This window comes from Leptonotus elevatus, chromosome 6, assembly GCF_054856555.1.
Source record: "Leptonotus elevatus isolate MCC_2025b chromosome 6, RoL_Lele_1.0, whole genome shotgun sequence".
NCBI classification, from domain to species: Eukaryota; Metazoa; Chordata; class Actinopteri; order Syngnathiformes; family Syngnathidae; genus Leptonotus; species Leptonotus elevatus.
Genome location: NC_141244.1, coordinates 23,881,704 through 23,909,703, shown reverse-complemented (window position 1 = coordinate 23,909,703; position 28,000 = coordinate 23,881,704). Strand labels below are relative to the sequence as shown.

General features: G+C 42.9%; 4 protein-coding genes and 1 long non-coding RNA gene across 8 annotated transcripts; 4 read left to right on the top strand and 1 right to left on the bottom strand.

The window, feature by feature from the left end:
- The first annotated feature begins 7 nt into the window (after positions 1 to 7).
- znf628 (zinc finger protein 628) lies at positions 8 to 10,556 on the top strand. Of its 4 annotated transcripts, none has more exons than XM_086079203.1 (9): positions 8 to 102; positions 549 to 1,067; positions 2,152 to 2,224; positions 2,330 to 3,283; positions 4,335 to 4,505; positions 4,603 to 4,927; positions 4,997 to 5,151; positions 6,672 to 6,914; positions 8,149 to 10,556. In XM_086079203.1, the coding sequence occupies exons 2-9, from the start codon at positions 697 to 699 to the stop codon at positions 10,069 to 10,071; spliced, it is 4,215 nt and encodes a 1,404-aa protein (XP_085935329.1). In that variant the 5' UTR covers positions 8 to 102; positions 549 to 696; the 3' UTR covers positions 10,072 to 10,556. The 4 variants fall into 4 exon arrangements, with proteins under 4 accessions (XP_085935329.1, XP_085935330.1, XP_085935331.1 ...); XM_086079204.1 differs by having other exon boundaries at positions 36 to 102; positions 561 to 1,067; XM_086079205.1 differs by lacking the exon at positions 8 to 102 and adding an exon at positions 114 to 254.
- A 660-nt stretch (positions 10,557 to 11,216) lies between these two features.
- nat14 (N-acetyltransferase 14 (GCN5-related, putative)) lies at positions 11,217 to 13,150 on the top strand. Its single transcript, XM_086079207.1, has 4 exons — positions 11,217 to 11,384; positions 11,724 to 11,854; positions 11,991 to 12,296; positions 12,541 to 13,150. The coding sequence occupies exons 2-4, from the start codon at positions 11,774 to 11,776 to the stop codon at positions 12,985 to 12,987; spliced, it is 834 nt and encodes a 277-aa protein (XP_085935333.1). The 5' UTR covers positions 11,217 to 11,384; positions 11,724 to 11,773; the 3' UTR covers positions 12,988 to 13,150.
- Positions 13,151 to 19,453: 6,303 nt separating this feature from the next.
- Positions 19,454 to 21,168, top strand: aicda (activation-induced cytidine deaminase). The gene is made up of 5 exons (XM_086077999.1): positions 19,454 to 19,473; positions 20,163 to 20,328; positions 20,569 to 20,851; positions 20,938 to 21,053; positions 21,121 to 21,168. Exons 1-5 carry the CDS (start codon positions 19,454 to 19,456, stop codon positions 21,166 to 21,168), a joined length of 633 nt encoding a protein of 210 aa, XP_085934125.1.
- On the bottom strand, positions 19,475 to 22,241 carry LOC147172852 (uncharacterized). The gene is made up of 3 exons (XR_015095338.1): positions 22,105 to 22,241; positions 20,587 to 20,808; positions 19,475 to 20,342 (listed from the first exon to the last, which is right to left on the bottom strand). It is a non-coding gene; the product is annotated as an uncharacterized LOC147172852 (long non-coding RNA).
- On the top strand, positions 21,736 to 27,840 carry necap1 (NECAP endocytosis associated 1). Its single transcript, XM_086077998.1, has 7 exons — positions 21,736 to 21,941; positions 23,358 to 23,458; positions 23,923 to 24,027; positions 24,110 to 24,191; positions 24,295 to 24,403; positions 25,142 to 25,289; positions 26,720 to 27,840. The coding sequence occupies exons 1-7, from the start codon at positions 21,841 to 21,843 to the stop codon at positions 26,824 to 26,826; spliced, it is 753 nt and encodes a 250-aa protein (XP_085934124.1). The 5' UTR covers positions 21,736 to 21,840; the 3' UTR covers positions 26,827 to 27,840.
- The last annotated feature ends 160 nt before the right edge of the window (positions 27,841 to 28,000 follow it).

Here is a 28,000-nt window from a genome sequence, read left to right as displayed (position 1 = left end):
CGTCAAACGGCCAATCGCCATCATTGTTCTTCGAGGGCGGCTTCGGGTGGAGAACGTTAGTCTGTGCTGTTTATTGTTAAGGTTGTGTGGATTAGCACTGCGGTATGCATCTCATTCTCATATTATCAATAATATCGTTTACTAGGGACTTGAAGATACGCGACGAGTTTCACTTTTCAGCCGATGTTTATGCATGTACATATCGAACATTAAATAGACGTTGCTCTGCTTAGACGAGGGCCAAATGTGGGCCAGTAAGTAACGTTGACTGTTTTGTTGACACTGTTAAGAAAAAAACAGTGAGTTATAATGTTTATGTTTAGCTAGCATGTTCATCTTTAGGGTTAGGCGAGGACATTTTGTCTGATACGAGTTGGTGATTGTGCATAGCTAGCAATTTAGCAATCAATAATATGATGGGAAATTACAGGGAGCAAAGATAGTGGAGAGCTTCCAAGGCAAGAATGAGGGGGAAAAAGTGGGACTAGGGTACATTCTTACCACGAGTGAATAGTGACATCGGATTATTATTTTTTTCTTCACGTCAGTTTTGTGTGCAGATGGATTGACAGCTGCTGCTTCCGGTCGTGGGACTGGATTCCAACACTACAGCAACAACAAACAAAGGATGGCCTGGATGAAGTGTAAGACTATGCTCCAAAACTGATCTGCCTCCAAGGAACAGCCTCACCTGTCATGGCGAATTCTGTGGCCACTCTGGTGGTCCAAGCAGAACTTTTGGCTCCAGAGTCCTCCGCCTCCCTCTCTCCTTTCCCGTCCCTCCTTGGCTCAGGCGAGGATGACCGGGACAGAGAGGACCTGGTGGACGGCAACAAAGGCGTGGCGGACAACGTGGAGGTGGTTCTGGACATGGAGGCATCGTCTGAGTCGGCCCGGCAGGCCGAGCAGTCCGAGCATCCCTTCCAGTGTCTGGACTGCGGGAAGAGCTTCAGGTGGTCGTCCCGGCTCACGCACCACCAAAGGAGCCATAACAATGAGAGACCGTACCGCTGCAACCTTTGTCCCAAGGCCTTTAAGGGCTCCTCTGCTTTACTCTATCATCAAAGGTACACACACACTTGGCATGAGGGGAAAATGGTTGTGTTGCAATACGCCTGCAAAATGTATTGCGATCTAATACAAAATCAGTACACAAAATGTAGGACAATAACACTCAGTTTTGATCAACACTGCATGTGCATTTGCATTGGTGGGGAATTACCAGACTTAATCCACCTTTTAATACCAACACTATCACTTAGCAATTAAAGATACCATAAACGTAATAAACCAACTGTGTGCCATATATCTCATTTGATGCCGTTTGGAATAATATTTTTATAATAACATAACAAAAACATCCACATATCCATCTTCTATCGTGCTTATCCTCACCAGAGTTAGGGTTAGGATTACACAAATCATTGGAATGACCCTTCTTCAGCACTGAACTTTCGGCAAGTCGGACAAAATGGACAGGTTTCATGCGGGTTTTGCACTTTATTTTTAATATATATGGTTTTGCAGCATGTTAATAATGCAAGTTGTTAGACTCATGGTTGAGCAATCCCACATATTATGAATAGAATAGCGTATAATTCAGTGTTTGTGTGGTTAATTTACAGTTTAATGTGCAGACACGGACACAATTATACGCTGCAGCAAAACTAAAACCACACTAATTAACTCATTCACTCCCAGCCATTTTCACTGAAGCAACCCCCTTCGCTCCTGGCTGTTTTACTGGATTTTGCAAGTCTCACAAAATATTGTGTTCTATTGCTATAAAAACATTTCATCAGGGAAAACATATGTTTGTGTCTGTTTCCGTTTTGCAGCAATTAGCATTAGAATATAGCTAAGTTTCATAAATATTCACATTCCTTGTGAAAACACTGGCAAAAAGAGCTTGTTGCAACATGGCCCTGACTGATCTTTTATACTCTACTGCCACCTGCTGGCCGTTTTTTTTGTCAGAAGCCGCATCAAAGCTTTCTGTATGCTCTTGCGTTAAAAAAAACGTATAAATATGTTTTTGGGAGAGAAGGACAAATTATTAAAAATTATATTTACACGTTTTTGGGTTTGAATGAGTTAATGCCCAAAAATGTGCCGTGTATTATACTGCTGTTTTTTTTTTTTTTTTTGCAGGTCTCACTCGGGAGAGAAGCCTTACAAATGCCAAGATTGTGGCAAAGCCTTCAAGCGCTCCTCTCTTCTCCAGGTAATGACTAGTACGCTGCTGTATTTTAATACTTGGAGATTGAAGTATTTTTGGGGGGTAAAAAAAACCCATCCTAACGTGGTTCTATTTGTTCTCCCTCAACAGGTGCATCAGAGTGTCCACACAGGCGTAAGAACATTCTTGTGTCCGTATTGCCCCCTGACTTTTAAATGGAGTTCGCATTACCAGTATCACCTGCGCCAGCACACTGGCGAGTGCCCGTACCCGTGCGACACTTGCCCCAAGGCCTTCAAGAACTCCAGCAGTCTCCGGCGGCACAAGAACGTCCACCTGGGTCTCAAACCTTACACCTGCAACGTGTGCAACAAATCCTTCACTCAGTCCACCAACCTGAGGCAGCACATGAGGATCCACACGGGCGAGAGGCCCTACGTGTGCGGCGAGTGCGGACGCAGCTTCACACACTCGTCCAACCTGGCGCTGCACAAGAACTCTCACGCCAGCCCGGGCGCAGCTGGCAAGGAGGGCAAGGGCGGAGAAGATGGAGGGCGGGGCCGCGACCTGGTGGAGGTGGTGGTGGTGGGCTCGGAGGAAGAAGCCACATCCATGTTGACGGCCATGGTGGGATACGTAAGCCAGGAAGGGAGCGACGGAGCCGGGGTGGGCATGGAAGAAGTCTTCCTGTCCGCCTCGTCATCCGGCCGGGACGCAAACCTGCTCCCCCGGCTCAGCCTCACCCCGTCGGGGGAGGGCGCCGGCTCATCCCGGGCCATCGGGACGGAGGTCCACTTGAGCACGGACACCGGCGCCAGCCTGCTGCTCTACAGCTGCGGCAGCTGCACCCACACTTTCGCCACGCGGATCCAACTGGAGGAGCACCAGTCCATTCACATGGCTCCGGCGGAACACGGCTCCGTTGGGGAGGCGGGGCCAGGGGCGGCGGCGGAGGGAGAGGTGCAGGTCGAGGACGAGTTGGTCAGGGCCGGACACCTGCTTACTGACTTTGAGGAGGTGGTTGAGACGACCGCAGCGGCTGAAAGTGGACATACGACAGAGGTGCTCCTCGGACTTACGGACCCGGCCGACGGGAACAATTCAGTAAGTGAGAAGAACTCGGCGAGTAACGCGTTCTAATATTAGCGAGCGGACGTACTTGCATACGAAATAATCATATACAGTCGACCCGAAGTGTACTTCCAGACACATTAAACTAGAGCTGTCAAGATTAATCGGTTAATCGACTATCAAATTATCCATCCATCCATCCATCCATTTTCTGTACCGCTTGTCCTCACAAGGGTCGCGGGGGTTGCTGGAGCCTATCCCAGCTGGCTTCGGGCAGTAGGCGGGGTACACCCTGAACTGGTTGCCAGCCAATCACAGTCTACTATCAAATTAATTGACAACTATTTTAATAATCGAGCGATTGTTTGGAGCCCTTTTTTTATACTGTTCAAATCCTCTGATTTCATCAGAATTATTCACTGATTTCTGTCGTCCTTCAAGAAAGAAGATGGATTATCTTCTGTGTGTGAACAAAATTAGACATTTGCAAACATCTGTTTTTACTTTGGAAAACAATGACCAAATTTGTAACATAGTACAACATCAGTCCCCCTTTTTCTCTAATCACTATATGAATACAAAGTACGAAATAAACATCAATCGCTGGTTATTAAACAGTAATCAGGGGGGGGGGGAATACTTTTTTAATACACTTTAATGCAAAACCAAAAGGAATCCAATAAATCGATTAATTGATAAAACATTTTTTTTATAGTGACAGCACTACATAACACAAAAAAGAATGACCTGTTAACATTGTAACGGATGTCTGATTATGCGCTTCACAACACCGACATAATCCATAATAGAATGAGCATAATCCAAAAAATTAATCTCTAAAATTTGCAAAAAAAATAATATGTCCCTCGCTTTTTATACATGAAATTGTTCAAACATTTAAAAAGGCCGCTATCTTAATGCTAATGCTAACATATAAAATGTCACACCATACACGATATAACGGTAATTCGCACGGATGTTACGGTCATGTTAGCCTTCAAACTGCTCCTTAACTTTAGCACATACAGTATCAACCTGTGACCTTTTTTTTTTTTTTGTGTTTTGTTTTTGGTTGCTCCTCAAGAGTGTGGACGCCACCCAGGCCCAGTTTGACCTTCTGCAGAGCTTCAGCAAGGTGATTGAGAGCTCCAAGAGCGCTGAGCCAGAAGCTCCAAGCACATGGGCAGGCCTGTCATGCGGCTACTGCAACAAGTCTTTCAAGACCAGCGGAGGCCTCAATAGACACGTGTCACTGGTGAGAAGAACTTCTTCCGCCTTGTTTATCGAATACCCACGACGGCAATATGCGGCGCTTTAATGACATCGTCTCCGCTTGCGTCTCTCGCATGCAGATGCACTCGCTCTCATCCCAGTCCCGTTCCCAGTTCAGCTGCTCCGCCTGCGACCGCTCCTTCCCCCTGCTGTCCTCGCTTCTCACCCACCAGCACTCCCACACCCCCGAGCAGCGGCTCCTGGCCGAGGCCGAGGCCGAGATCGTGTGCCCCCCTTCCCTTTCTTTGTCCCTTCCGCTGCCTTCTTCCCCCGACAAGCAGCAGGAGGGAAAGCGGGAGATTCATGCCGGCGCCATAGCCATGAGCGAGGAGCGGGAGGAACTGCCCGTCAAGCTGGCCAAAAACTCCAAAAAGGCCGGCGGGTGCAAGAACACCACCGCAGGAGGTAATAGGGCTATAATGAGCATGAAAGACTATATACAGCGGTGCCCGGTTGACTTTCTTTTTCGTACAGAGCGGCCATATCGCTGTTCCGAGTGCGGAAAAGCCTTCAAAGGTTCATCGGGGCTCAAGTACCACATGAGGGATCACACTGGGGAGAGACCCTACCGCTGCACAGAGTGCGGAAAGAGTTTCAAGAGGTCCTCGCTGCTCTCCATCCACCAGCGGGTAAAGAAAAACCGAACATTGTTCGCTGTCAAAATCAATCGATTAATCGGCGAGTAATTGATGAACAAATTAATCGACGACTATTTTAATAATCGAGTAATCGTTTGGATTCTTTCTTTTCTGATTTCAGCAATCAATAGTAATTGTTCACTCATGAAAGAAGAGTGATTATCTTCTGTGTTTGATCAAAATAAGGCATTTGCCAACATCTGTTTTTACTTTGGAAAACAATGACCAAATTTGTAACATAGTACAACATCAATGCCAACTTTTTTAAAAATCACTATACGAATATGAAGCACGAAATAACGACCAATCACCGGTTAACTCATTCACTCCCAGTCATTTTCACTGAAGCAACCCCCTTCGCTCCCGGCTGTTTTACTGGATTTTGACTGATTTTGCAAGGCCCACAGAATATTGTGTTCTATTGCTATAAAAACACATAGCTCACCAAAACAAAGATTAGAGTCTCTTCTTTCATCAGGAAAAACAAGTATATTTCTATCTGCTTCCGTTTTTGCAGTAATTAGCATTAGAATTGTTCACAAATCTGTTTAGAACTGTGGGTAAATGAGCTCGTTGGCCCTGGTTGATCTCTTATACTCTGCTGCCACCTGCTGCCCGTGTTTGTAATTACTACCATTGCTTCACCTCTTCTCTGCAGTTCAGAGGCTGCATCAAAGCCTTCTGTATGCTCTAGCATAAAAAAAACAAAAACAAAAAAGACGTAGAAATACGTCTTTGGGAACATTTAAAATATAATGTATTTATACGTTTTGGGGAGCAAATGATCAGGGGGGAAAATGCTTTTGTAATACACTTTAATGTAAAGTTAAAATGAATTTATTTATTTACTGCCATAAATTCATTAAAAAAAATAATAATAAATTAGGGACTTCAGGCGATTACAATTTTTGATTGTAATTAATTTCATGACTTCACTAGTTAACTCACGATTAATCACACATTTTACATCTGTTCTAAATGTACAATTAAAAAAAAATAGGGTTTCATACTCTTGTTAACAAAAGTGGGGAAAAATGTTAAACTAATAGAAATAGTTTAAATGAATTTTTGACGTTTGTAGCCGTCAATGGCAGTAAATGAATAAAAAGAAGAAAAGATGAATAATTCGGGACTTCAGGCGATTACAATTTTTAATCGTAATTAATCGCATGACTTCACTAGTTAACTCGCGATTAATCACAAATTTAATATCTGTTCTAAATGTACAATAAAAAAAATTCTAGGTTTTCATACTATTGTTAACAAAAGTGGGGGGAAAATTGTAATTAATAGAAATAGTTTAAATGAATTTGGACGTTTATAGCCGTCAATGGCAGTGAATGAGTTAATCAATTGAATAATCGGTAGATTAATTGATTCAAAAAATCTTCGGTAGCGACAGCACGAGTTTTGCTGAATGCTCTGAAGCGATTCCATTAGCCCGTTACCCTTCATTTTTGTGGAGAATCCCCACCCCCCCCAAAACATGTATGCATTCCTCTCTTGCCCAGGTGCACACAGGTGTGCGGGCATTCCAGTGCCCTCACTGCGCTCTGACGTTCAAGTGGAGTTCACATTACCAGTACCACCTGCGGCAGCACACGGGCGAGAGGCCGTACGTGTGTAAGGAGTGCGGCAAGTCCTTCAAGAACACCAGCTGCTTGCGTAGGCACAGTCAGATGCACTCGGGACTGCGGCCTCACGTCTGCACCATCTGCTCCAAATCCTTCTCGCAGACGTCGAACCTCAAACAGGTCAGCGCGACGTTCATCTCAGTGCATTTGACATGACCAGGGTCCGTCAAGTTTGTCTTTAAGTTTAAATTCATATTTATCCAGAACTTTGCTCAACACGCTCATAATACAAGCAGGATTAGGTCTAAGTAAAAAAAAAAAAAAGAAAGAAAAGTTTGACGATTTTAACTCATTCACTGCCATTGACGGCTATAGACGTAAAAAAAATTATTTTTAACTATTTGTATTAGTTTGAAAACCTATAATTTTTTTATTGTATTAGAACAGATATAAAAATTGGGATTAATCGTGAGTTAACTAGTAAAGTCATGGGATTAATTACGATTTACGATTTTTTTTTTTTAAATAATCTTTTCTTTAAAAAAAGAAAATATTATTTTTAAAAAAAAATCGTAAATGTAAATGTTTTCGTAAATTAGGGGCATCAGGCGATCAAAATTTGTAATCGTAATTAATCGCATGACTTCACAATTTGCATACTGTGATTGGTGACTTATTAATTGCAGGCGAGTCGACCTTAAACGTGTCTTGACATATAATATGCTATATGTGACCTCACTGGTCTCTAAACATTAATATTACATATGTGGAATATGAGTTATCCAGCAAAATCCAGCTGTTTATTTTTTTTAAAATCAATCTCAGGTTGGCCATTTTGCCACTTGCTGTCGACTGAAAATGACATCACAGTTGCTCAGGTCTCAGGCAACGACCAATCACAGCTCCCCTGTTTTCTTTACCTGAGACCTGAGCAACTGTGATGTCATTTTCACTCAACGGCAAGTTGCAAAATGGTCGCCTTTTGAAATTGATCAAAACTGTTGGAGAACAGTATTTAGACCAGTGGGGTTGCATTGAACACATTATTGTCAAAAAAATTGGGGGGGGGGGGGTTAACTTTATTTTGTTCTGCCTCCTCTTTATTTTGAGTGTAATTGCTGCCCACTAGATGGTGGCACACGGTTTAGTTTGACAGTTTAAATGTGACTAAAGAAGAAGACTGAAAAGAGGATGTGCACCCTAGTTTTTGGATAAAATTATTGAGTGTCAATCCCCTAAAATCCTGCTTTTTACACCTACAACCGACAGCTGTAGGTTCATTGTATAATTATTATCTTCCGGCATGATTATTGATGTATATTATTAGATGATAACTTACATTTGTTAGTTTTAATTCCTCAAATTCTAAACACTGAATTCTCCCTCCCCCCCCCCCATGAACTCTTTTCCACAGCATGAACGCACCCACTCGGGCGAGAGACCCTTCCGGTGCTCCCACTGCAACAAGTGCTTCACCCACTCCTCCAACCTCCAGCTCCACCTTCGCACACATTCCCCGCAGAAGGACTTCAAATGCCCGTACTGCTCCAAAGAGTTCGTCATGCACTCGTACCTGCAGAGGCACATCCGAACGCACAGCAGCGCCCTCCCGCTGCCCTCCCCCGAGGGCGCGGGTCAGGACGGCGTGTCGGTGAAGGCCAGCGTGGGCGGGGTCACCACCACCACCACGCTCCTCAACCCCATCACCTTGCAATCGTCGGGGAACAACGGCAGCCTGATCGTGTCCCAGCCGGCTCTCAACATCCCCGTCAACACCTCTCAGAACTATTTCATGATTCAGACAGCCAGCGGCTTGCAGCTCATTCCTTTGTCAGGTCCCGCATTGCCGCCAGCTCTTCCGCCGCCGCCGCCGCCGCCACCTCCTCCTCCATCCCAGCCGCAGAATTTCTACCTGCTCCAGTGCCCCTCGACCAACGGCTCTCAGTCAAGTTTGATTCTGGTGCCCACCGCCAACCAGCCCCCAGCAGCGCCGGACCCGGCGAGCGTCCCCGTTTTTCAGACTCTGCAAGCATTCAACAGCCGAACGCATGCTCAGGTCGCCCAGTTTCCGGCGGTTTCACCACAACACCAGCAGACCCGCATTGTTGTAACCAACAATAATAAGGATGCAAACACAGCCGTCGCGCCTCTCCCAGCTAACTCTTTACTCCGCAGGCCCATTTTAGGGAAGAGCAACCGGACTGCACGGGGCAGACGGGGCCGCAAACCAAAATCCGCTCTTCAAAAATTAGCTGAGACGCCGAGCGCGGATGTGACGAACTGCAACGCGGCCAGTGTATCGGAGCCTGCCGGTACCGCCGCCAATTCAGGCCCATCACCATCCTGCCCATCCGCCGCATCTAACCGCGTACTTTCGCCGCCGGCCGCTCCTTTCCAAAGTATCTCGTCTTCCGCCGATGTCGCATCCAGCGCCCGAGCCAGCGTTTCAACGCCACTTCCTACAACTCCCAGCAATAACACCCAGACGGAATTGACCCAAATAAATTCGGCGAGGACCTTGACGGAGAAGCAGTTTGTCTTCTGTTTCGACAACCAAGGACAGGCGAAGGAGGGTCTGAATGTCGACGAGGGAGGCGAGTCGTACGTGTTACAGTTTGAAGAAAGGGACGTCTCGTCAGGAGAGGCGGCAGGCGCGGGATTGGGCGGGGAGGAAAAGTCGCTAGTGCTGCAATTTCAGGCAAATACGCAAGGAGAGGCGGACAAGGGCGGGGATAAAAGCGAGATGATGTCACTTCTGCAGGGGTGGGGGGGGGAGAAGGCAAGCGAGGGTCAATCGGTAGAAGGGGAGTGCGGCCAGGGGGGCTCCTTCGTCTTCCATTTTCACGCCGAGGAACAGGAGAACGATCCGTCCCAAGCGGCCTTCAATCAAGAGCACGACGGCGGCTTGCCAATTTCCTGCGCTTCCGCCCAAGGCCTGGTGCCGCTCCACGGCCAGGGCGTGGTGTTCGAGGTCGGCGACGACGGCAAGATGGAGCACGAGAGCGAGGCGGGTATGCAGATGATAGCTTTGATCGAACGCGAGGGCGCCATGATGGGGGAGGACGGCCGGGACTGCAGCGGCGCAGCCGGCGCCGGGGGCATCTTCCAACTGGAAGGGGGCGACGGAATTGTCATCATTGAGGTGAGCACCAGCAACTTGACAGAGGAGCGGATGGAGAGGGCAGCCGACGCGGACGTTTCACAAAGCAGCGATGGGAAGTCGGAGGGCGAACACGAAGACGCGAAGGAAAAGTCTTCCAAAGAAAACTGTTCGGATGATACGGAAGGACATGCGATCGGAGATCTGCCTAAGAGATGCACCACTCTTACCAATTAGAATGCACCGCTCACAAGAAGTTGGGGCAATTGGGCTTTCGATTGAAATGTCACAATGAACCTAAAATGCACTAGAAACTTTTACAGGTGAACTTAATTTGACCTTCTTGAACGCATACGTCCAACTGGTCAACGTTTAAGTCACTTTTTTGCAACAGATCCATGACTCGACCTAAATACTTTTACTTGTTCAATTAGAAATTGTAGTTTTCCTCATGCTTTTCATATTTGGACGCTTCAGTGGCCATTGAATGTCATCAGCACGTTACAACAGGTTACATCTTTAAACAAAGATTGTAAAAGTCACTGAAAAGGCAAGACTTGTTGTGAATTTTGCCATTCAGTTCCTTGATTTAGACGTTTCTTTTATCGTTGTTTGCATTTTGTGATCTGGATTTTTATTTTTATTTTTTGGTTGTCAAAGCACCTTGTAAACACTTGTTTTTAAAGGCGTTATACAAATAAAGTTTGTTATTATAAAAACAAGTTGTGCAAAAAAAACATGTTGAATATTCAAAAAGTCAGAGAAGGTCAAATTAAGTTAAAGCGTGTGCATTTTTGTGAGTTGGGTCTTTGCTTGATTTGTTTTCCCCCTTGAATATTTTCCCACAGCATGAACACACTCACATTACATCCTGAAATTTCACCCAATATCCCCAACTTTTTTTTAGTAGCGTATGTGTAAATTGAAGATGTAGTAACCTGTCAGTGAATGATTGGACGGGCGCCTCACTTTACTAGCACTTTACTTTCAATCTCCTGAAACTGATAGCATGCAGTTAGGGCGCGGGGGGGGAATGTGTTGTAATGCCACGGTGCCACATATTAGAAATGTTATACATTCAAATAGGCTGGGCATGAACTTTTGACTAGTCCTTAATGTAATAGTTGAAATGACACAGTCAGAGGCAGAACTATGATTTTTTTTTTTTTTATGTCAATTGTCGATTTGTTCACAATGTTAATAGTAGCTTAATAATAAATGTCTTCATTAATTTAAATCATGTATAAGCTGTCGACTTTTACTACTATTTTTTTTTTAAATAAACATTAAGTGTGTACTTTTCGTAGCGTTGGCCATTCCCGTAAAATCCACGCAATGCATAATGCACGTACGCAAACGACGTAAACCTCCATGTTGTAAACGCTACAGCTAAATTAAGACGCAGAAGCGTGTATCCAGAATAGCAAATCTACGACTAGTCTACTGCGGTCATTCAAACAAACCTCGCAACGCTTCACAGACTTTCCATCATTAAATACATATTTTCTCACATTTTTTTGCCAACGTATTTTGGGCCGTGCGTGAAGAAGGTAAGTTGGTTTGTCAGGGTTTCGTCTAAATAGCAACCATAAAATCACGTCGACTTGCAGACTTCGCCTTAAATGGTCAGTAACCACAGTGCAACCAAAAAGCACATACTTGTGTCGTTTTGTAGGTCGATAATGTGTATTAATAAATGGTGCATAATGAGTTCATACTGTATATGTAACGTACGTGCTGTTAATATCAATATGTAATATATGTGGCGGCGAGGGGCAGACTTGTGAACGTCTAATGATTGCAGTATTAGATGCTATCCACAGTGCATTCTGCATTGTATACAGTGACATTGGTTGTGTGTCACCTTAACCTGAATACCTTTTTTGTAGGGTTAGCGGATGTCGTGTCCAAGTAACTGGAACGCAAAATCCTAGTAATCATGGTGAGGTTGGACCTGGATCAAGTAGTGCTGAGGAGGATGAGGGAAGATGACGTTGAGATGGTCAAAGCTCTCATTAAGGTTTGTTCAACAACTAAGATGATAAATTAAGCCTCCCAAAAAATTTATTGAAAGTGCATAAATTTCAGTGGAAAATGTTGATCTCATTACACTGCAGTTGTGTGTAATATATGGCAACTGTGTGAATTTGTTGCAGGAGGGCTGCGAGGGCATGGAAAACCGCCTCATCCTGCACATCCTCACTCGTCCGCTCTGCCTTTTCATCCTGGCGGTCTTTTCGTCCGCCCTGCGATGCCTCATTCACTCCTTCATCCTGGCCCTCGCCATTCCCGTCTTCCTGCTCATCATCTACCTCAAAATCACCATACCTCGCTCCACGGGGGTTCTGGGCTGCAGCCGCCCCTCTTGGGACTACGTGGGCAGCAGCTTCAGGGGGACGCATGATGAGATTCTACAGAACCCTTACTCTAGGACCGGTGGCAAGGAACCCATGACGAAGAAGGTTGGTTGAATTGTAAACTCTGGACCAATTGTGGATTGTAAAATTTACTACAGTGAAGCCTCATTATGTGGCGTTTCATCATTTTGGAGACATTTTTAAGCTAGTGTTCTATTTGGGCTTTCTCGTTTATTTGAAATCCTCAAAGAGGTGAAACTGCGACATGGTAGGGCGGTTGATTCTGCAACATATCTCCCACCATTATCAGGGATTCACTGTAGTTGTTTTTGCACCCCACCTGATTTAGCCAAGACGCAGAATTGGAGCCAACGAAAAAGACAAGGAAGCGTCAACAGAGACAATCACGCCGGAGAGGGAGCAGGCCGCAGGGCTGGTGTGGGTGGCGGAGCGCGAGGGCGAAATCCTGGGCTGCCTCTTCCGAGAAAGTGAGAAGCGAGCCGGCGTCAGGAGGTTCTGTCGACTGGTGACGGGCAGCTGGTACCGCAGGGAGGGCCTGGCACGGCTCTTCCTTCACAGCCTGGAGCACAAGGAGAGAGAAACGTGCGCTTTCCGAGTATACGCGCACGTGCCGTACCCGTCCAAGGTGGGCGAGGTCTTCTTCAGGAAGCTGGGTTACCTGCAGCCCGGGGAGGACGGTCAAGACGACGACGCGGATGAGGACGGACAGCGGGAGACTCCGGAGAGAGGCTTTCTGGGATATCCGCTCACCAAGGTGTTTTACAAAGACTTGTGATGCGTCGAGCCTCCATACGCGAGTGACATGAAGGGACGCAAACTGGACGTTTCATCTTACAAAGCAGTGATGCCGCCGCTGCTCCATGTAAGGATATTTAAGTCTGCTAAGCAGAGGTGGCAAATTTAGGTCCAGAAAGTAAAAAACCCTGCCACAGTTTGGCTTTAGCCCCAGGTGCTAGCTAGCTAGCTAGCTCCCCAGGTGCTAGCTAGCCAGCTCACGAGGGGCTAAAGCAAAACTGTGGCAGGGTTTTTTACTTTCTGGACTTGGATTTGCCACCTCTGCTGCTAAGTATTATTTACACACGTATTTATTACCTTCCCCAAGGAGGTTATGTCTGAATGGTTGCCTGTTGTCTAGCTTCCTGTCTGTTTTTTTATTTATATTTTTTAATGATGGGTATCTATTGGCTATCAATATATCCATAACATATCTAGAAACTGACCACAAAAAAACACAGTTAATTTGACTGCATTTTTACATTTGAATTCATATGGACAAATCGGTTAGTTTTGTTACCCGACAACAAATTATGCTCATATTATTATGCATATAATATTTACAATTATTATTAAGTTTTTGTATTTAAAGTGACATCATTCAAATGTCCCATGACATGCGCCTACAACTTATAATGAACTGGTTAATTTATTAAAGTGTGTTTGCTAAATATGTGTCTGTGGTTCATTGTGCATTTCCGCACAGTAACATGAAACTGTATTGTAGATGTGAGGGAAAATGCACATTCACCGTATCTGAAGTATTTGTGGTTTATGTGAGTGTGCAGAATGGGTTTGCCTTTACTGTAAGCGCTGCTTCTCTACCGCTTTTCACCTGCATAGTAACACATTTGAACTTCCTCTTTTTTTTCTTTTCTTTTTTTTAAATACTTTTACTTAAGTATGTTTTATATTTTTAAGGGATGGTAGTCAAAATTGAAAACGTACTTCACTGGCCACAATAGCACAACCTGCACAATAAAATGAAAATAAAAGTTGTATAGAGAATTCTAGCTACAAATATAACAGACATGATAGAAAAGAAAAGCATTCATTTATGTATTTTCCTATCGTGTTATATATATTCCCATGAAAAAAATAATGTAAGATATATACATAATAAATAAATAAAAATCTTAATCTGTTTGGGGGCGGCCATTTTGCCACTTGCTTTTGAGTGTCGACTGAAAATGACATCACAGTTGATCGGGGCGCAGGTAACGATCAATCATGGCTCAGCTTGTGAATGTCACATGACCAAACTTACAAAACCGTTGGGTTGTGATTGAGCAACTCTGATGATGTTTTCAGTTGACAATAAGTGGCAAAATGGCCGCCCCCTGAGGCGGGTAAAAAGAGGTGGATTTTGCTGCTTAACTCATTCAGTCATAAATTTCATAAAAATATATATTTTTAATATATATTTAAAATTAGGGATGACAGGCGATTAAATGTTTTAATTATAATTAATTGCATGACTTCACTAGTTAACTCGATTATTCACAAATTTTATATCTGTTCTAAATGTACAATAAAAAAATTATAGGTTTTCATACTCTTGTTAACAAAAGTGGGGGGAAAGTTAAACTATTAGAAATAGTTTAAATGATTTCTTTACGTTTGTAGATGTCAATGGCAATTATAGAATAAAAAAGAAGAAGAAGAAAACATTATAAAAAATTTGGGGCATCAGGCAATTAAATTTGTAATCATAATTAATCGCATGACTTTACTAGTTAACTCACAATTAATCACACATTTTATATCTGTTCTAAATGTACAATAAAAAAATTCTAGGTTTTCAAAAAGTTAAACTATTAGAAATAGTTTAAATGAATTTTTGACGTTTATAGCCGTCAATGGCAGTGAATGAGTTAATTCATATTACACAATTTACAATAGTAATCAGTATACAGCAATAGTATTTTTAGGTTGACTTCCCCTTTTAGAGCTTTGTGTCGCTTTCTTCACATGATTGGCACGGTCATAATCACAAAAACGGCAAATGTGTTTCCTGCGTTCATCTCAGTTTGTAAATTGCGGTTGTCACCATGGTTACTTATTTTACAAACCAACCAATAAGAGTTGATGACAATTTTAGCTGTGCCCTACAATTTTAGGAGTTCCCTCCCTGGCCCGTGCTGGGCTCCTAAATCAAGTGGTTCCCTGACAGATGGATAAACAAACCGACCAGTGTTGGACACCAGCGTCCACTGGCGCACGTTGCCAAAATACCGCACGACTAGACTAACCTCAGATGGTGTCAGTGAGCGTTGCATCAATCTGCCACAGCTTCCAGACCGCAGCGCAGACAGGATGTTTGTACGATGCTAATGTGAGGGAAGACGGGTTTACCTCTCATACAGTACATACTACTGACATGCTCTTGTACGCACAAATTGTGAAATGCTTTTACATACAACTAACTGCATTTGTGTGAAATACTTTAACGTACACGAGGACTACTCTAACTATGATCCTGTCACCTGATATGAACACACACACGCACTAAAACACACACTCAGCAAACGCCATCATACAAGCTGCACTTGCAAGCTAGCGGCCTTTAATTATCCAAGATGAAAAAGCTTCGACACCCAGTAACGCAGCACTGTTGTTAGTAAATGCTCGCTCAGACTTTTTCAGTGTGTCAAAGCTGTATTTTGTACTTTTTCGGCCCTCGTCTGATTCTTTTCTTCTTTCTGCGTGACTGCCAGAGAGCAGACACCTGTTAGCGGGGCCTCCGTGCCCGCCCGATCTGGGGCTATTATTGTTGTCAGGAAACAGATGTGAGTTCACACACTGGAAAGAAAGTGTGTTTGTGACTGTGGTCATGTGAGTCTGCACGGTATGGCTGTGTGTGAGCGTGCGCCGGGCGGGCGTGGGCGTGCTCGGAAAGAGTGATTCTGCATTTCCTACGCGAGGGCTCTGGCCCTGGCAAGGGGTTAAATGCGCGGCAACGTCTGGCCGGGAGATTCTTCTGCATCCATCGACACATGAGAAGAGGTGGTAAAAGTACAGACATTTGTGGTAAAAAAATTAAATACAATTTATTTATTTTTAGTTTTTACATTAAAAATATTATTTTTCAAAATAAGTCTACACACCCCTGTTCAAATGCTAGATTTTTGTGGAAAATGAGACCAAGATAAATTATTAAGAAACTTTTCCCACCATTAATGTGATCTATAACTTGTAGAAGTAAAAATAAACAAAAGATAATTGGTTGCAAAAGTGTGCACACCCTCTTAAGAACTGGTATGTTGAGAATTAGGCAATCACAAAATTATGTTAAATGGGAGTCAGACACCAACCAGTTCAGGGTGTACCCCGCCTACTGCCTGAAGCCAGCTGGGATAGGCTCCAGCAACCCCCGCGACCCTTGTGAGGACAAGCGGTACAGAAAATGGATGGATGGATGGATGGGAGTCAGACACACTTGTTACGATTTAAAGTGTCTCTGATTAACCTGAAATACAGATCAGAAGTTCCAGTAGGCTTTTCCTAAAAGTGACCCATTTTCATATGCGTTTTTGGCAATAATTCCAAAAGGTATTGTTGTGCGCAAATACAAGACTGCTCATCGCAAAAAGAAAACCACGGCAACAATGAAGCATGGCGGCAGTAGCATCATGCATTCAGGCTGTTTTTCTTCAGCTGGAACAGGAGCCTTAGACAAAGTGGTAGGAATTATGAAGAGGTCAAAATAGTAGTCAGTGTTGGCACAGAATAATAATAAAAACAGATTTTTATTTGTAAGCACCTTCCAAGACCCTCACGGACACATTCAATTAAACAGTAAAAATGACACAGAATAAAAATAAATAAATAAGGTTCAGGTTTCTGATCAAATTAAGTTAAAAAAAAAAGGCCAGAAAAAAAGCCTTAGAACAGCTCAAATTTATGACTCCCATCAAACATAAGTTTGAATGTTATTAATTAATACCGAACAAAGCCACATCATAGTAATAGGAGGGTGTGCACACTTGTGCAATCACATTATTTCAGTTGTTTATTTTTTCCTGCCCCTCTCAAAAAAAATATTTCAGTTGAATTGTACAGGCTAAAGGTAACATTGGTGGACAAAGTTTTGAAAAGATTGATCCTGGTCTCGCTTTTTTTTTATTTAAAAAAAATCTTACAGATGTTTGTTTTTTTTAATAACTGTACATGGTGCTTGTCCTGACAAGAAGAAAGAAAAAAAATCACTTTGAATGTTGCGTGTAGTTTCAGAGCTAGCTGGCTCCCACATTTTTAGCCTGTGATTGTAATCCAGAATTCCTTTAGGATCCAAGTAGAAGTGGCAACAAGCCAATTATGACCAAGTGGTATTGAAACTACAGATATCTGTTTAAAAAAAAGAAAGAATAATTTACTTAAGTACAGTAACAAAGTATTTGTACTCCATTACTTGCGAACAATGCACGCAAGATATGGTCCGGAAGTGCGTGACGAAATGACCTCGGTCAAGTGTGGTCAACATGGGAAGTGGTTACATCCAGTTTAGTTTGGCATTTGATCAGCCACTTGGAAGATCAAAGTACACGAGAGGTCAGAAGTTGGGCTTAGTGCACTGTCTAGTAATGCAGTATGAAGTGAGAGGCCCGCACACATGCATCAGTCTAAAATTAGGCCGCCGCACAATAATAGGATCAATTAGATACATTTGTTCCAGATGATGCATGGCACGTCGTCTGTGTGAATGGCATGCCCATGCAGAGGGCTAACATCACACACAATTGAGCTCCGGAAAAACAACCACCCTGGGAAAGGGTGAATTCCCCCAACCGCAGAGTGCACGAGAGTGTGAGGGGAGCTCGAGTTAAAACAGACAGACAGAGCGGAGAGAAAAAGACCAGCGCTGACAAGACCACACCCTGATTTGGCGAGGAGCGACCGTGCCTAAGAGACTGCGGCCGGGACGTCCAGTCTCGCAGACGTGCCGGGCCAGAGTTGACAGTTTGGGAAAACCCAGATGGCAGGGCGAGGTGGTACGTGCCAGTCCGTTGAGGTCTGGGCATGCTTATGGTTTCGCCAAATTGTGGTGGCATGTGGGACTGGAGAAAAGTGTGTGGCACCGAAGGGATCCCACTTTGGTTCCAAATGAAAAGATCCACTAAATGAGCAAAAGCATTGAGATGACACGCCTCTTATTCAATTTGGGGTTTGGCAATTTGGGTAATACTCGTTTTCTTGCTTTACTTCGTAAAGGCATGTTCTGTTTTGCTGCCTGTGGATCTAACAGTCAGGTGTCCCACTTTACAAACTGCACCTGGTCTTGGGTGAGATAATGGCGGCACGCAAGCTTGCCCAAATTTGGTGCTGTTTGTAAATCTAATGAACAGGAAGTAGCCTGGTAGCTTTTCCCACCGGTTTAGACATACAAAGCCACCACTCTGCAATGATATGTATTTTTGTTTTTACTGTTTCAGCAGAAAGTCCTAGCATTTTGCTCCTGCGTGGATGAGTGGCACACCATAGCCTGCTACACTGCTCAGCAATATAGCTAGCTAACAGTTCCGACATACGACGATGACGTTTCCTTTAAATTCAGGAATCATGGGAAAACTGCAACAACGTGGGAATATGTTAACTGCACATTCACATAAAAACACAAATTTAGCCTCTTCAAAATTAAATAAAAATCTCTTCTAGCTTAATGCTATATTGACTCGGAATGCTAATGCTAGCTTAGCAAATTCAATAGTTATTGTAATCTCTTTTGATGTAGGCCTTGTGTAACTAAACATTCTCGAACACACAGTGTGACGCCTGGACATAAAATAATAGAGGGAAACGGAAACAAATACATACACGTAATTATAGCGTACATGCTAACTGAAGCTAAATAGCGTTTAACAATACCAAGAACCGCGTACGGTCTTGTGACCTTTGCAAGTATAGTCTTCCTAAAAACGTACTTCCTAAGAACGCTCGTCTCTTTGTACATTTTCGAATATAAAATGTGTGCCTCAGCTTCATTGAAGTTTGGGAATCACTGCTTTTAAACTTTTTCTTCCCTTACATCAAAATAATTCTTTGCAAGTGTGTATGTGCGCAATGGGCAAAACCTGAATGTGCTGCTACAAATGATATATGATGATATAATCAAATATGCATAGAAAAAGACACTCATAGATACACACATGCAACAGATGATGGGTTGTGATATTTCTTTGAAACTTAAGTATGGACTAGACAATCCATCTTCATCTTCACGCCCCTAAAATTGAACTTTAAAAAAATCTTTCTGTCCAATTAGAAGCTGCTTCTGCTGGATGCAGGATGTTTTTGATGAGATGTAGGTTCTCGGTTCCCTCCCGCATAACACACACACACAAACATACACAAACACACAAACACACACACACACACACACACACACACACACACACACACTTTCGCTCTTTCTCAGTCACCTTCATTTAATACCCACACCCAGTGATTGACAAACCGCGTCTTTCGAAATGAGTACAAAACTAGACAGGTGAGCAAACAAATGTATTTATGTGTGTCACATGTTTCGATTCTATTATTGCATACACGATGCTTTTTAACGTTTAGATATGAACTGTTTATCCTATCAAATACTGCATTTTTGTTTGTTAGGTAATTAACATGTTTGTTGTAATTAAGTCACAATCGAGTCTACTATATTGATCCCCAGAGGGTGAATCTTCATTTTCACACCGTTAAAAACAACCTCTAACCATTTGAAGGTTTCAGTCTTACTGAGTAATGTAATGACAACCTGGTTTCAACAAAACGAGTGAAAGCGAGACCAGAAGAGGTGAAGCTGCCTTCTTACTGTCCATTACTTGCTTTCGGTTAACCACAAGTTTTACATGTTGCGCAAAAATAATAATAATAATAACAATAACGTCTGACAAGTTTTTAATAATGAACGTGCATTTCGTTTATGCATCCAGTTGTTTAGGATGTCGTAGAATAGAGCTTTGTTGATCTATTACTTAGCGGTCTAGTTCAGGAAAAAAAAAATTATATAATAGTAGAAGTAATCCACTCACGGTATGATGCAGTATCACACAGCTGCAAACCATGATAATAAACAAAATGTCAAGTGAATACCTTCACATAATGCAAGCATCAATCAAAACCGAACTTTAACTTGTCCACTGAATGCTTATGCAAATGACTCATTTCCCTTTGCGTCAGTGTGCTTTTGCCCCAAAAAAAGTTCATCTACCACTACAAGAACGTGCGCTGGGCAAAAGGCCGCCATGAAACCTACCTGTGCTTTGTAGTGAAGAGGCGAGTGGGCCCGGACTCTTTGACCTTTGACTTTGGACACCTCCGCAATCGAAATGGCTGCCATGTAGAGGTGAGTGTGGCCTGCTACGAAAAATAAAAAATAGCCTTAAATAACACACACCAGGTTTTAAATACAGAAACTGCCAAGTCACCTTATTCTAATTTCAGAATAAATATTCCTGTAATGTCAAGTGAATTTATTAGTTTGAGTACAAGGGCATCATAACACAATAAAAGTATTCAATTTGAACCGGGGTGTGTAGACTCTATTTATACACTGTAATATTCCCATTCTGCCATTTACACGTAGTTGCTGTTTCTGCGCTACCTGGGAGCCTTGTGCCCTGGAGTCTGGGGTAGCGGTGAGGCAGGCCAGAGGAGGCTAAGCTACTCCATCACTTGGTTCTGCTCCTGGTCTCCCTGCGCAAAGTGTTCCATTGCTCTGTCCCAGTTCTTTAGCAGGATGCCCAACCTTCGTCTCAGGATCTTTGTGGCCCGCCTCTACTACTGTGATATGGAGGACAGCCAAGAGCGAGAGGGCCTGCGATTGCTGCAGAAAACGGGAGTGCAAGTCACAGTCATGAGTTACAAAGGTCCAATCGTTCAACCAAAAAAATATGTTTTTCTTTTAACCTGTGAGGCCAAAAAGTACTGACGATTTTTGTTTTATTCTACTTAGACTACTACTACTGCTGGCACACCTTCGTGGATCGCAAGAAAAGCCAATTCAAGGTCTGGGATGACCTTCATCGAAACTCTGTCAGACTGTCCAGGAAGCTCAATCGTATCCTCCAGGTACAGCAATAAATTACCAATCTCGGTAACAAAAATGGATTCAATTCTAATAACATGTCTTTTTCAGTCTTATGACATCGATTTAAGAGATGCCTTCAAGCTTCTTGGACTGTGAAACGTTTATCTACAGTGGCCCGTCACTACAATTGCTGAACTGAGACTGAGAAAAAAACTGCTTAGGTTGTAGCAAGGCTTGAAAGAACATTGCTTGCTTGTCTATGCAGTATGGTCATACTAAATAAAAGTATCTATCATGTTACTTTTGGTTGTGATATGAGTCAGTGAATGATGAGAGTCAAGTTTTCACGTTACTCTGCAAAAAGGTCATCACTAATCCTCCATCTTTAGCACAATAAGCCATCCTCAGATGCAGAAATAACAAAATAATTAACTTTCGGTTTGATTTCAGCACTCATTTTGGAATTCTTGATATGCTTTATTCGCCTAAATTTGCCACCTCTGCAGAGCAGCGGTACCAATCCCTGTGTATTGATAGAAACCGTAATGTGTGACTTGCGCGACACATAAAATCGTCCGTTTAAAGCAGAGGACAAAAGTGTACATGGGAGGGTTAAAAGTTAAAGACGGGCAAACAAACAATATCCACAACGTCCTATATTTGACATGTTAGCACACATTATCGCCTTAGAAGAAAGAAAGCAAAGAAGCTGCGCTACTACTCGATATATTACGGCCACGCTTTGACCGCACGGACCACAACACCGCCACCAACACCACCACCAACACCGGCGACGGAAGGCGCACACCGACGGAATAACAAGGCAAGATGGCGACGGAGGGTCAGTTCGACTACGAGTCTGTCCTCTGCGTCAAACCAGAAGTCAACGTGTACCGAATCCCACCGCGAGCATCCAACCGGGCTATCAGGTGAGGCCTGACCGCGGGGGCACGGTGCCCGCGAGCTGTCAGTGGGCGAGACGTTACCTGCTAGCCGACCCGATATAGCTTCATGCTACTGGTTAGCATTCTGCTTGTTTATTTTTCACTATCTACCTTGTTAGAAATACAACATTAAAAGCATATTTTTTACCTAAAGGTTACATGGACAACGTTGTTTTTGGCGCTACATCTGCGGCCGCCCGCTGACATGCCTGACGAAAAATGATGCTCGTCCTAATTGTTATTTTGGAAGCGCCTGATTAGACGTGATTTCTTCTACATTAGCCCCTGATCATTTTTGATTTACACACCCAAGATGGACAGCGTCCCACCTAGGACACTTGACGGGATTGATGTTCCAGTTGTATTGTAGTGCAGCATATGTGTGTCACCTACAGTAGTGATCATTTCTTAAAGTACCGCCACAATCTTGTTTAATGAATAATTCCGAACATCCGGGCATTTCTGATATTTCCGCAATGCAACGCACCTTACACGGTGAAAACAAACGGCGTGTTGTTTTGCTTTTGCCTTGACTAGCATACAAACCAAACAGATTGCTATAGTAAACTAAATGTCATCATATTTTGAAATCAAAATAATCCTCACACGTCAAATTACTACGACCCAAAAGTCCCATGCTTTTCAATGGGCAATTTTGACGTAAACTGACGTAAACTCAGAATTGTCCATACATTTTGACCTACTGCAGCTTCATCATAGTGGACATAACACTCCTACAAGGCAGCGGAATTTTAATGACATGCACGCAATGCGTGCAATCTAGTGGTGACATTTACAACATCAATTCTAATATTTGGTCCGTGAAATTGTATATATATATATATTTTTTTTTTTTCCAACAGTCTGACTCGGCTCTCTTAATTTTCTAGTGTTTCTCTTGGCTGCTCTACTTCTCGTAGTGTGTGGATGATATTAAAATGTTTTTTTGTCCATTTAAATTTCAGCCCCAGTGTATTAAAATTGTAATCCTGTATTTGTCCTCACAAATTCAGTGAGCTGGCTCTAAATAACATTAGCATGTTCTGTCTTCTGATTGATTGGTCCGAGCAAGCCACATTCCAAGAACATGTTACTTAGGTTAACTAATTGCTCTCAACTAAAGTCGGCTGGGAAAAGTTCCATTTCGCAACCTGTAAGCCGAATTAAAAAAAAAGAAAAAAAAGATGGATGTTATTAGATAATTATTGATTCTGAACTGCTCAGTTGCATGTTGTTTTTTTGTATGATGATTTGTATAACTACAAGAGGTGGATAAAGTTGGGTAACTCCCCACTGGAGACCCAAATACCGGCCTGCCACTGCCAAGCTTAAACGGCACACATCCATCCATTGCTGTCCTTACATTACCTGCAATCATTCTGTCTTGTGTGTCCATCCCAGGGCCGCTGATTGGAAGCTGGACACTCCCGACTGGTCGGGACGTATGCGAGTAGTGGCTCGGGGGAAGGTCGCCTACGTCAAACTGGAGGACAAAATGTCCGGTGAGAGAGAAGCAGCTATTCCTTGGCTATTGCCTGATGTCTTCCGTCAGCCAAACTTCTTTTGTTTGTCATACTCTACCAAGGGGACCCACAGGCTATAGATTCGCAGAATTAGTCCAAGTAGCAAAAATGTGCAAAAAAGTGATGCCCCTCACCAAAAAAAAAAAAAAAAAGTTTGGAATTTCACCTAATAATAAATCCAAAATATGATGCCAAACACTCTAATATAACGTCAAACTCATCTTGTTGATCCAAATTTATTAACTTATTTTGATTTACTGCTTCAAGTAACCTGTCAACAAATAGCAATAGAAATAGCAATAAATAAACTAAACACAGTATGCTCTTGGTATTTCATACACTATTATAGATCATATTGCCAACACATATATGTCATGCTTCAGATTGCAACCAAAACATTTACCGTAAAGGTAACGGATATTTCTTGTTGGTCCAATGTGCAGGGGAGCTGTTTGCCCAGGCACCAGTTGATGAGTACCCCGGCATTGCAGTGGAAACGGTGAGCGACTCGAGCCGGTACTTTGTGCTCCGTATCCAGGATGACAACGGTGCGTACGCTGCAGGAAATTCCTATTTAAATCTTGCAGGAGAGCCACACTTCTGAAAAGTAATATGACATTTCCATCACAGGCCGCAGTGCCTTCATCGGTATCGGGTTTAGCGACCGAGGCGACGCCTTTGACTTTAATGTTGCACTGCAGGACCACTTCAAGTATGCAGCCGTTACAACATCAATCATCAAATTTGATTTAACAAAATCAATTCATTTTATGAAACCATCTTCAATCTCTGTTTTGCCCTATTTGTTTCTGAAGGTGGGTAAAGCAAGAAATTGAGTTCAGAAAACAGGCACAGGCTCCAGACTCCACTCCGAAGCTTGACCTGGGCTTCAAAGAAGGACAAACCATCACGCTCAATATTGGGGTAACTGTACTTCCTGTTATTTCAGTTAAGTCGTTTGTGTTTATGGTCGAGATGTTAATGATGGCACGTTCCGACTTTTGTATACATTTATGAAAGGCCGCTGTGAACCAAATCCCAGAGTTAGTTACGGTATTTCTTCATATAGCAGCCGGGTAGGGGATTTATTTACTCAAATGTGGAGTGTTATATAATGATATCTACAATACGGCCTGACTGATACAGTTTTTTATTTTTATTTTTTAGGTAGATGATTCTGATATTTAGCAGAAGAAAATTCCAATAATTGATTAATCGGTCGATTAATTTAAAAAAAGTTATTAAAATAACTTCTTATTTGGTCTGTTGATGCTTACAAAAATAAAGATATGAATTACAGGCAGAATGTTTGAGGCTTTTACAGTACTTTGTCATTTACTGTAGTATTTGCATAGCTTTACAACAGAGAAAAAAATGCCAAAATCTGAGGGTCCCCCCCTCGGTTTTTGGGAGGGAGGGGGGGTTAAATGTCAGTATTTTATTTGTATTTTATTTTTTATATGTTTACTATGTTTATATTGTAATGTGTTAATCTGTGAAAACACAACTAAAACTACAAAAAATAGATGGTAAATTGACAAGAATTGCCGTTTTTAATTTTTTGGCCAATTTCATAAAGAGCTAAGCTATTGGACAATTAAATCACTTGGGTCCTCCTCGTAAATCAGGGTCACGCACTCATCTGAATGTTTTCCCCTACAGCAATCCAAAAAAAGGGATAGGACTCGTCCACAGAGTTCCGGTGGCCTAGGACTCCTTCCACCTCCCCCCGGAGGCAAGCTAGCCCCGCCCCCGTCCTCCCGATCTAATAATCATAACATGCAGCCATCTGTGGGAGGAAATGACACAGGTAGGTAATTGTAAGCCTCTGTGGAAACGCTGGTAGAGGTCATGCGGCCAATTTGCCCGTCTCTTTTATTTTTGTTTTCCTTTCATGTCAGAAGTATTTTGTGATCTCAGGAGAAACAAGAGGGTACTGTTGAGGTCACCAAGTGTCTTGCTTTTAATGTTACACTTTTTTTTTTACCTGCAACTTTAATAGACTTAATATAGCCACAAGCTCAAGTTGTTAGCGGGGAGAGTACAAGCCCAGCTCATTTCAATTTATTTGGAAAGAAACATTTTAGTCCGACTTGTCAGCCATCACTGCGTTCCTCTGTTGTACCTGACTCACATGTGAACTGCGTTCATGGAGAAGGTCAGAGGAAAGTGATTTATTTGTTGAAAGAAGTCTTGAAATGGCACACGTTAACCTTGGCCTCGGCGGACTGGCGTCAAGCTGGTGCTAATGGAGCTTTACAACCACACTGTGGAGCTGTGTGCGCCCATAACTATGGCAAATACACCACAAGGTTTAACACACTGGAATTTGTGATGAATGGGATTGTTACCTGACATTGAAAAATAATTCCCCGACCACCTGGTTTAAATTGTATTTTTAAAATGCCAAAATCACAACTAAAGTGACTTAAAGGGCGTTTCCATATGGAGCCGATTCAGTTCACCCGTTTACATTCAAGAGACCTGACGTGACAGAACGGCCCTTCTAAACAAACTACATTCAAATTTAAATAACTTTATTGGTCATACTTAGGGGGGAAAACAAAAACCGTTAACAGGGGTTGAAGTATGTGTCACCAAAAACTGAATTTTAACCACTTTACTTGAGTAACCTGACCTGATGACTTATCCTACAAAGGTTTAAAAGAGGTGCTTAAAGGGTAAGAGCTGCTTAGGAGATTCAACTTTCCGGAGAACCCCCTCACCCCTCATCCTTGTGTCACATGCTCAAAAGCGAATGTGCTGATTGGTTGAAGAGAAGATCTGTGTAACTGCGATCGATCCGCAGTGTTCTTTAGTGAGCAATGACATTATCATGAGTCCTGACATATTTCTTGCATTTTCTTAAATTTGGTTCATTTAAAATCTTGGTTAATATTAGTCAAACACTTTTGCATGTTTCAAAACAATATTTGATTCCGTATCGTCAGTTAATTAAACGTAACGATAGATTATTATTCCATCCATTTTCCTAACCGCTTATCCTCATGAGGGTCGCGGGCATTATTTATTATTATTATTATTATTATTATTATTATTAATATTATCATTATTATCATTATAGCATTTACAAATAATTGTAATTGCTATAGATTTTTTAAAATGAACTATTTGACAGACATTGTTTTTTTCATTCATCAATAATGACCTGGCCCAGCTGTTTCCTTTCAAAATCAAATGTTGCCAGTGGACGGTTTTATTGTATCTCTTCTCCACCAGGTTGCTTGCTGGAACTGGACTCCAGCAACTCCAACCTGGTGGCTCCTTCCAGTCCTCCCGTGACGGCCGGCTCAGACCTGTGGGGAGACTTCGACTCCCCGAAGTGAGCAGACTCCCGCTCGGTTCTTCCTCCCTCTTCTTTCTCTCTTTCTCTCAGTAACATTATGCAGCACTTTTGGCGTCGTTGCTTTCCCCTTTGAGAAGGTCCCTACCGTTCCCTGCCGAGCAGGGTAAACCCTCACCGCGCTCCCCCCACCCCCACACACACCTCTTGTGTACGGTACTAATCAGTTTAAGTTCTAATGTTGTTAGTCTCAAGCCTAACACTAATACAGAGAATATTTATTTTCAATGTGTACATCCCCGGTTGTCTGTTAGTCATCTGTGTTGTAGCTTCTTTTCTTTTCTCCCTTTTGCTGGGATGATTATGCACTTTTGTTAGTATGTCTTAATTCAACACTGGGATTGTTCTATTACTCTTAAACGTGAGGTTTACCACCATAGTCTTCTACTTGAAAGAAACTTTTAACTTGAACGTGTTCCCCAAGCGGTGCTGCTCTTTAGCCCCCTACAGTGGACACTTAGGGCACAACAGCAATACTTGCAGCATAGACAGGATAGAGCAGCTGCTTTTTGCAAACTAGCAGCCGTAGTAAATCAGTTCAGAAGGGTGAAGGAGGCAGCCAAGTTGGATGTGCCCGCCCGGCCTACCTAAAAGGCTTGTGATTTAGTGGCTGTGGATGTCAGCTAAGCTCGGTCACGACCTCTGCCCTGCTTAGTGGAGTCATCGCCTGTCATTCTTGGAGGGGGGGTCGTCATCATCTGACAACCTGAAAGGTTGCGTGTGCTACCGACCTAATTTGAACTCCGGGGTTGTGATGTGACGTGTTTCATTCGGGACTGATGCATTGTTGTTGGACCAAGCTTTTGTTTGTGAAATGCGTTTTTGGTTCTCGTGATATTGTTGTGTACATGCAGATGGATTATGTTGATTCGCAATGCCGATGGATGTTGACTGGCACTTGCAGACATTAACCCTAACAAAATGTTTTACCGTCTAATGTGATTTGTTGTGTATGGAAATGAATATGCAAAGATAAATATAAGACAGAATCAACGCAGCTTTTTTTGGGGTATTTTATTTCTTCAACAAAGGAAATGTGGGAAGAACAAAATCAAGTGTTGGTATAATCTATGAGATACAACAGTGCGTGGGATACATCATGGATTATTAGTTAGCACATTGCAATGTCAAAGCGGGTCTTTGTGCGATGTCTTACA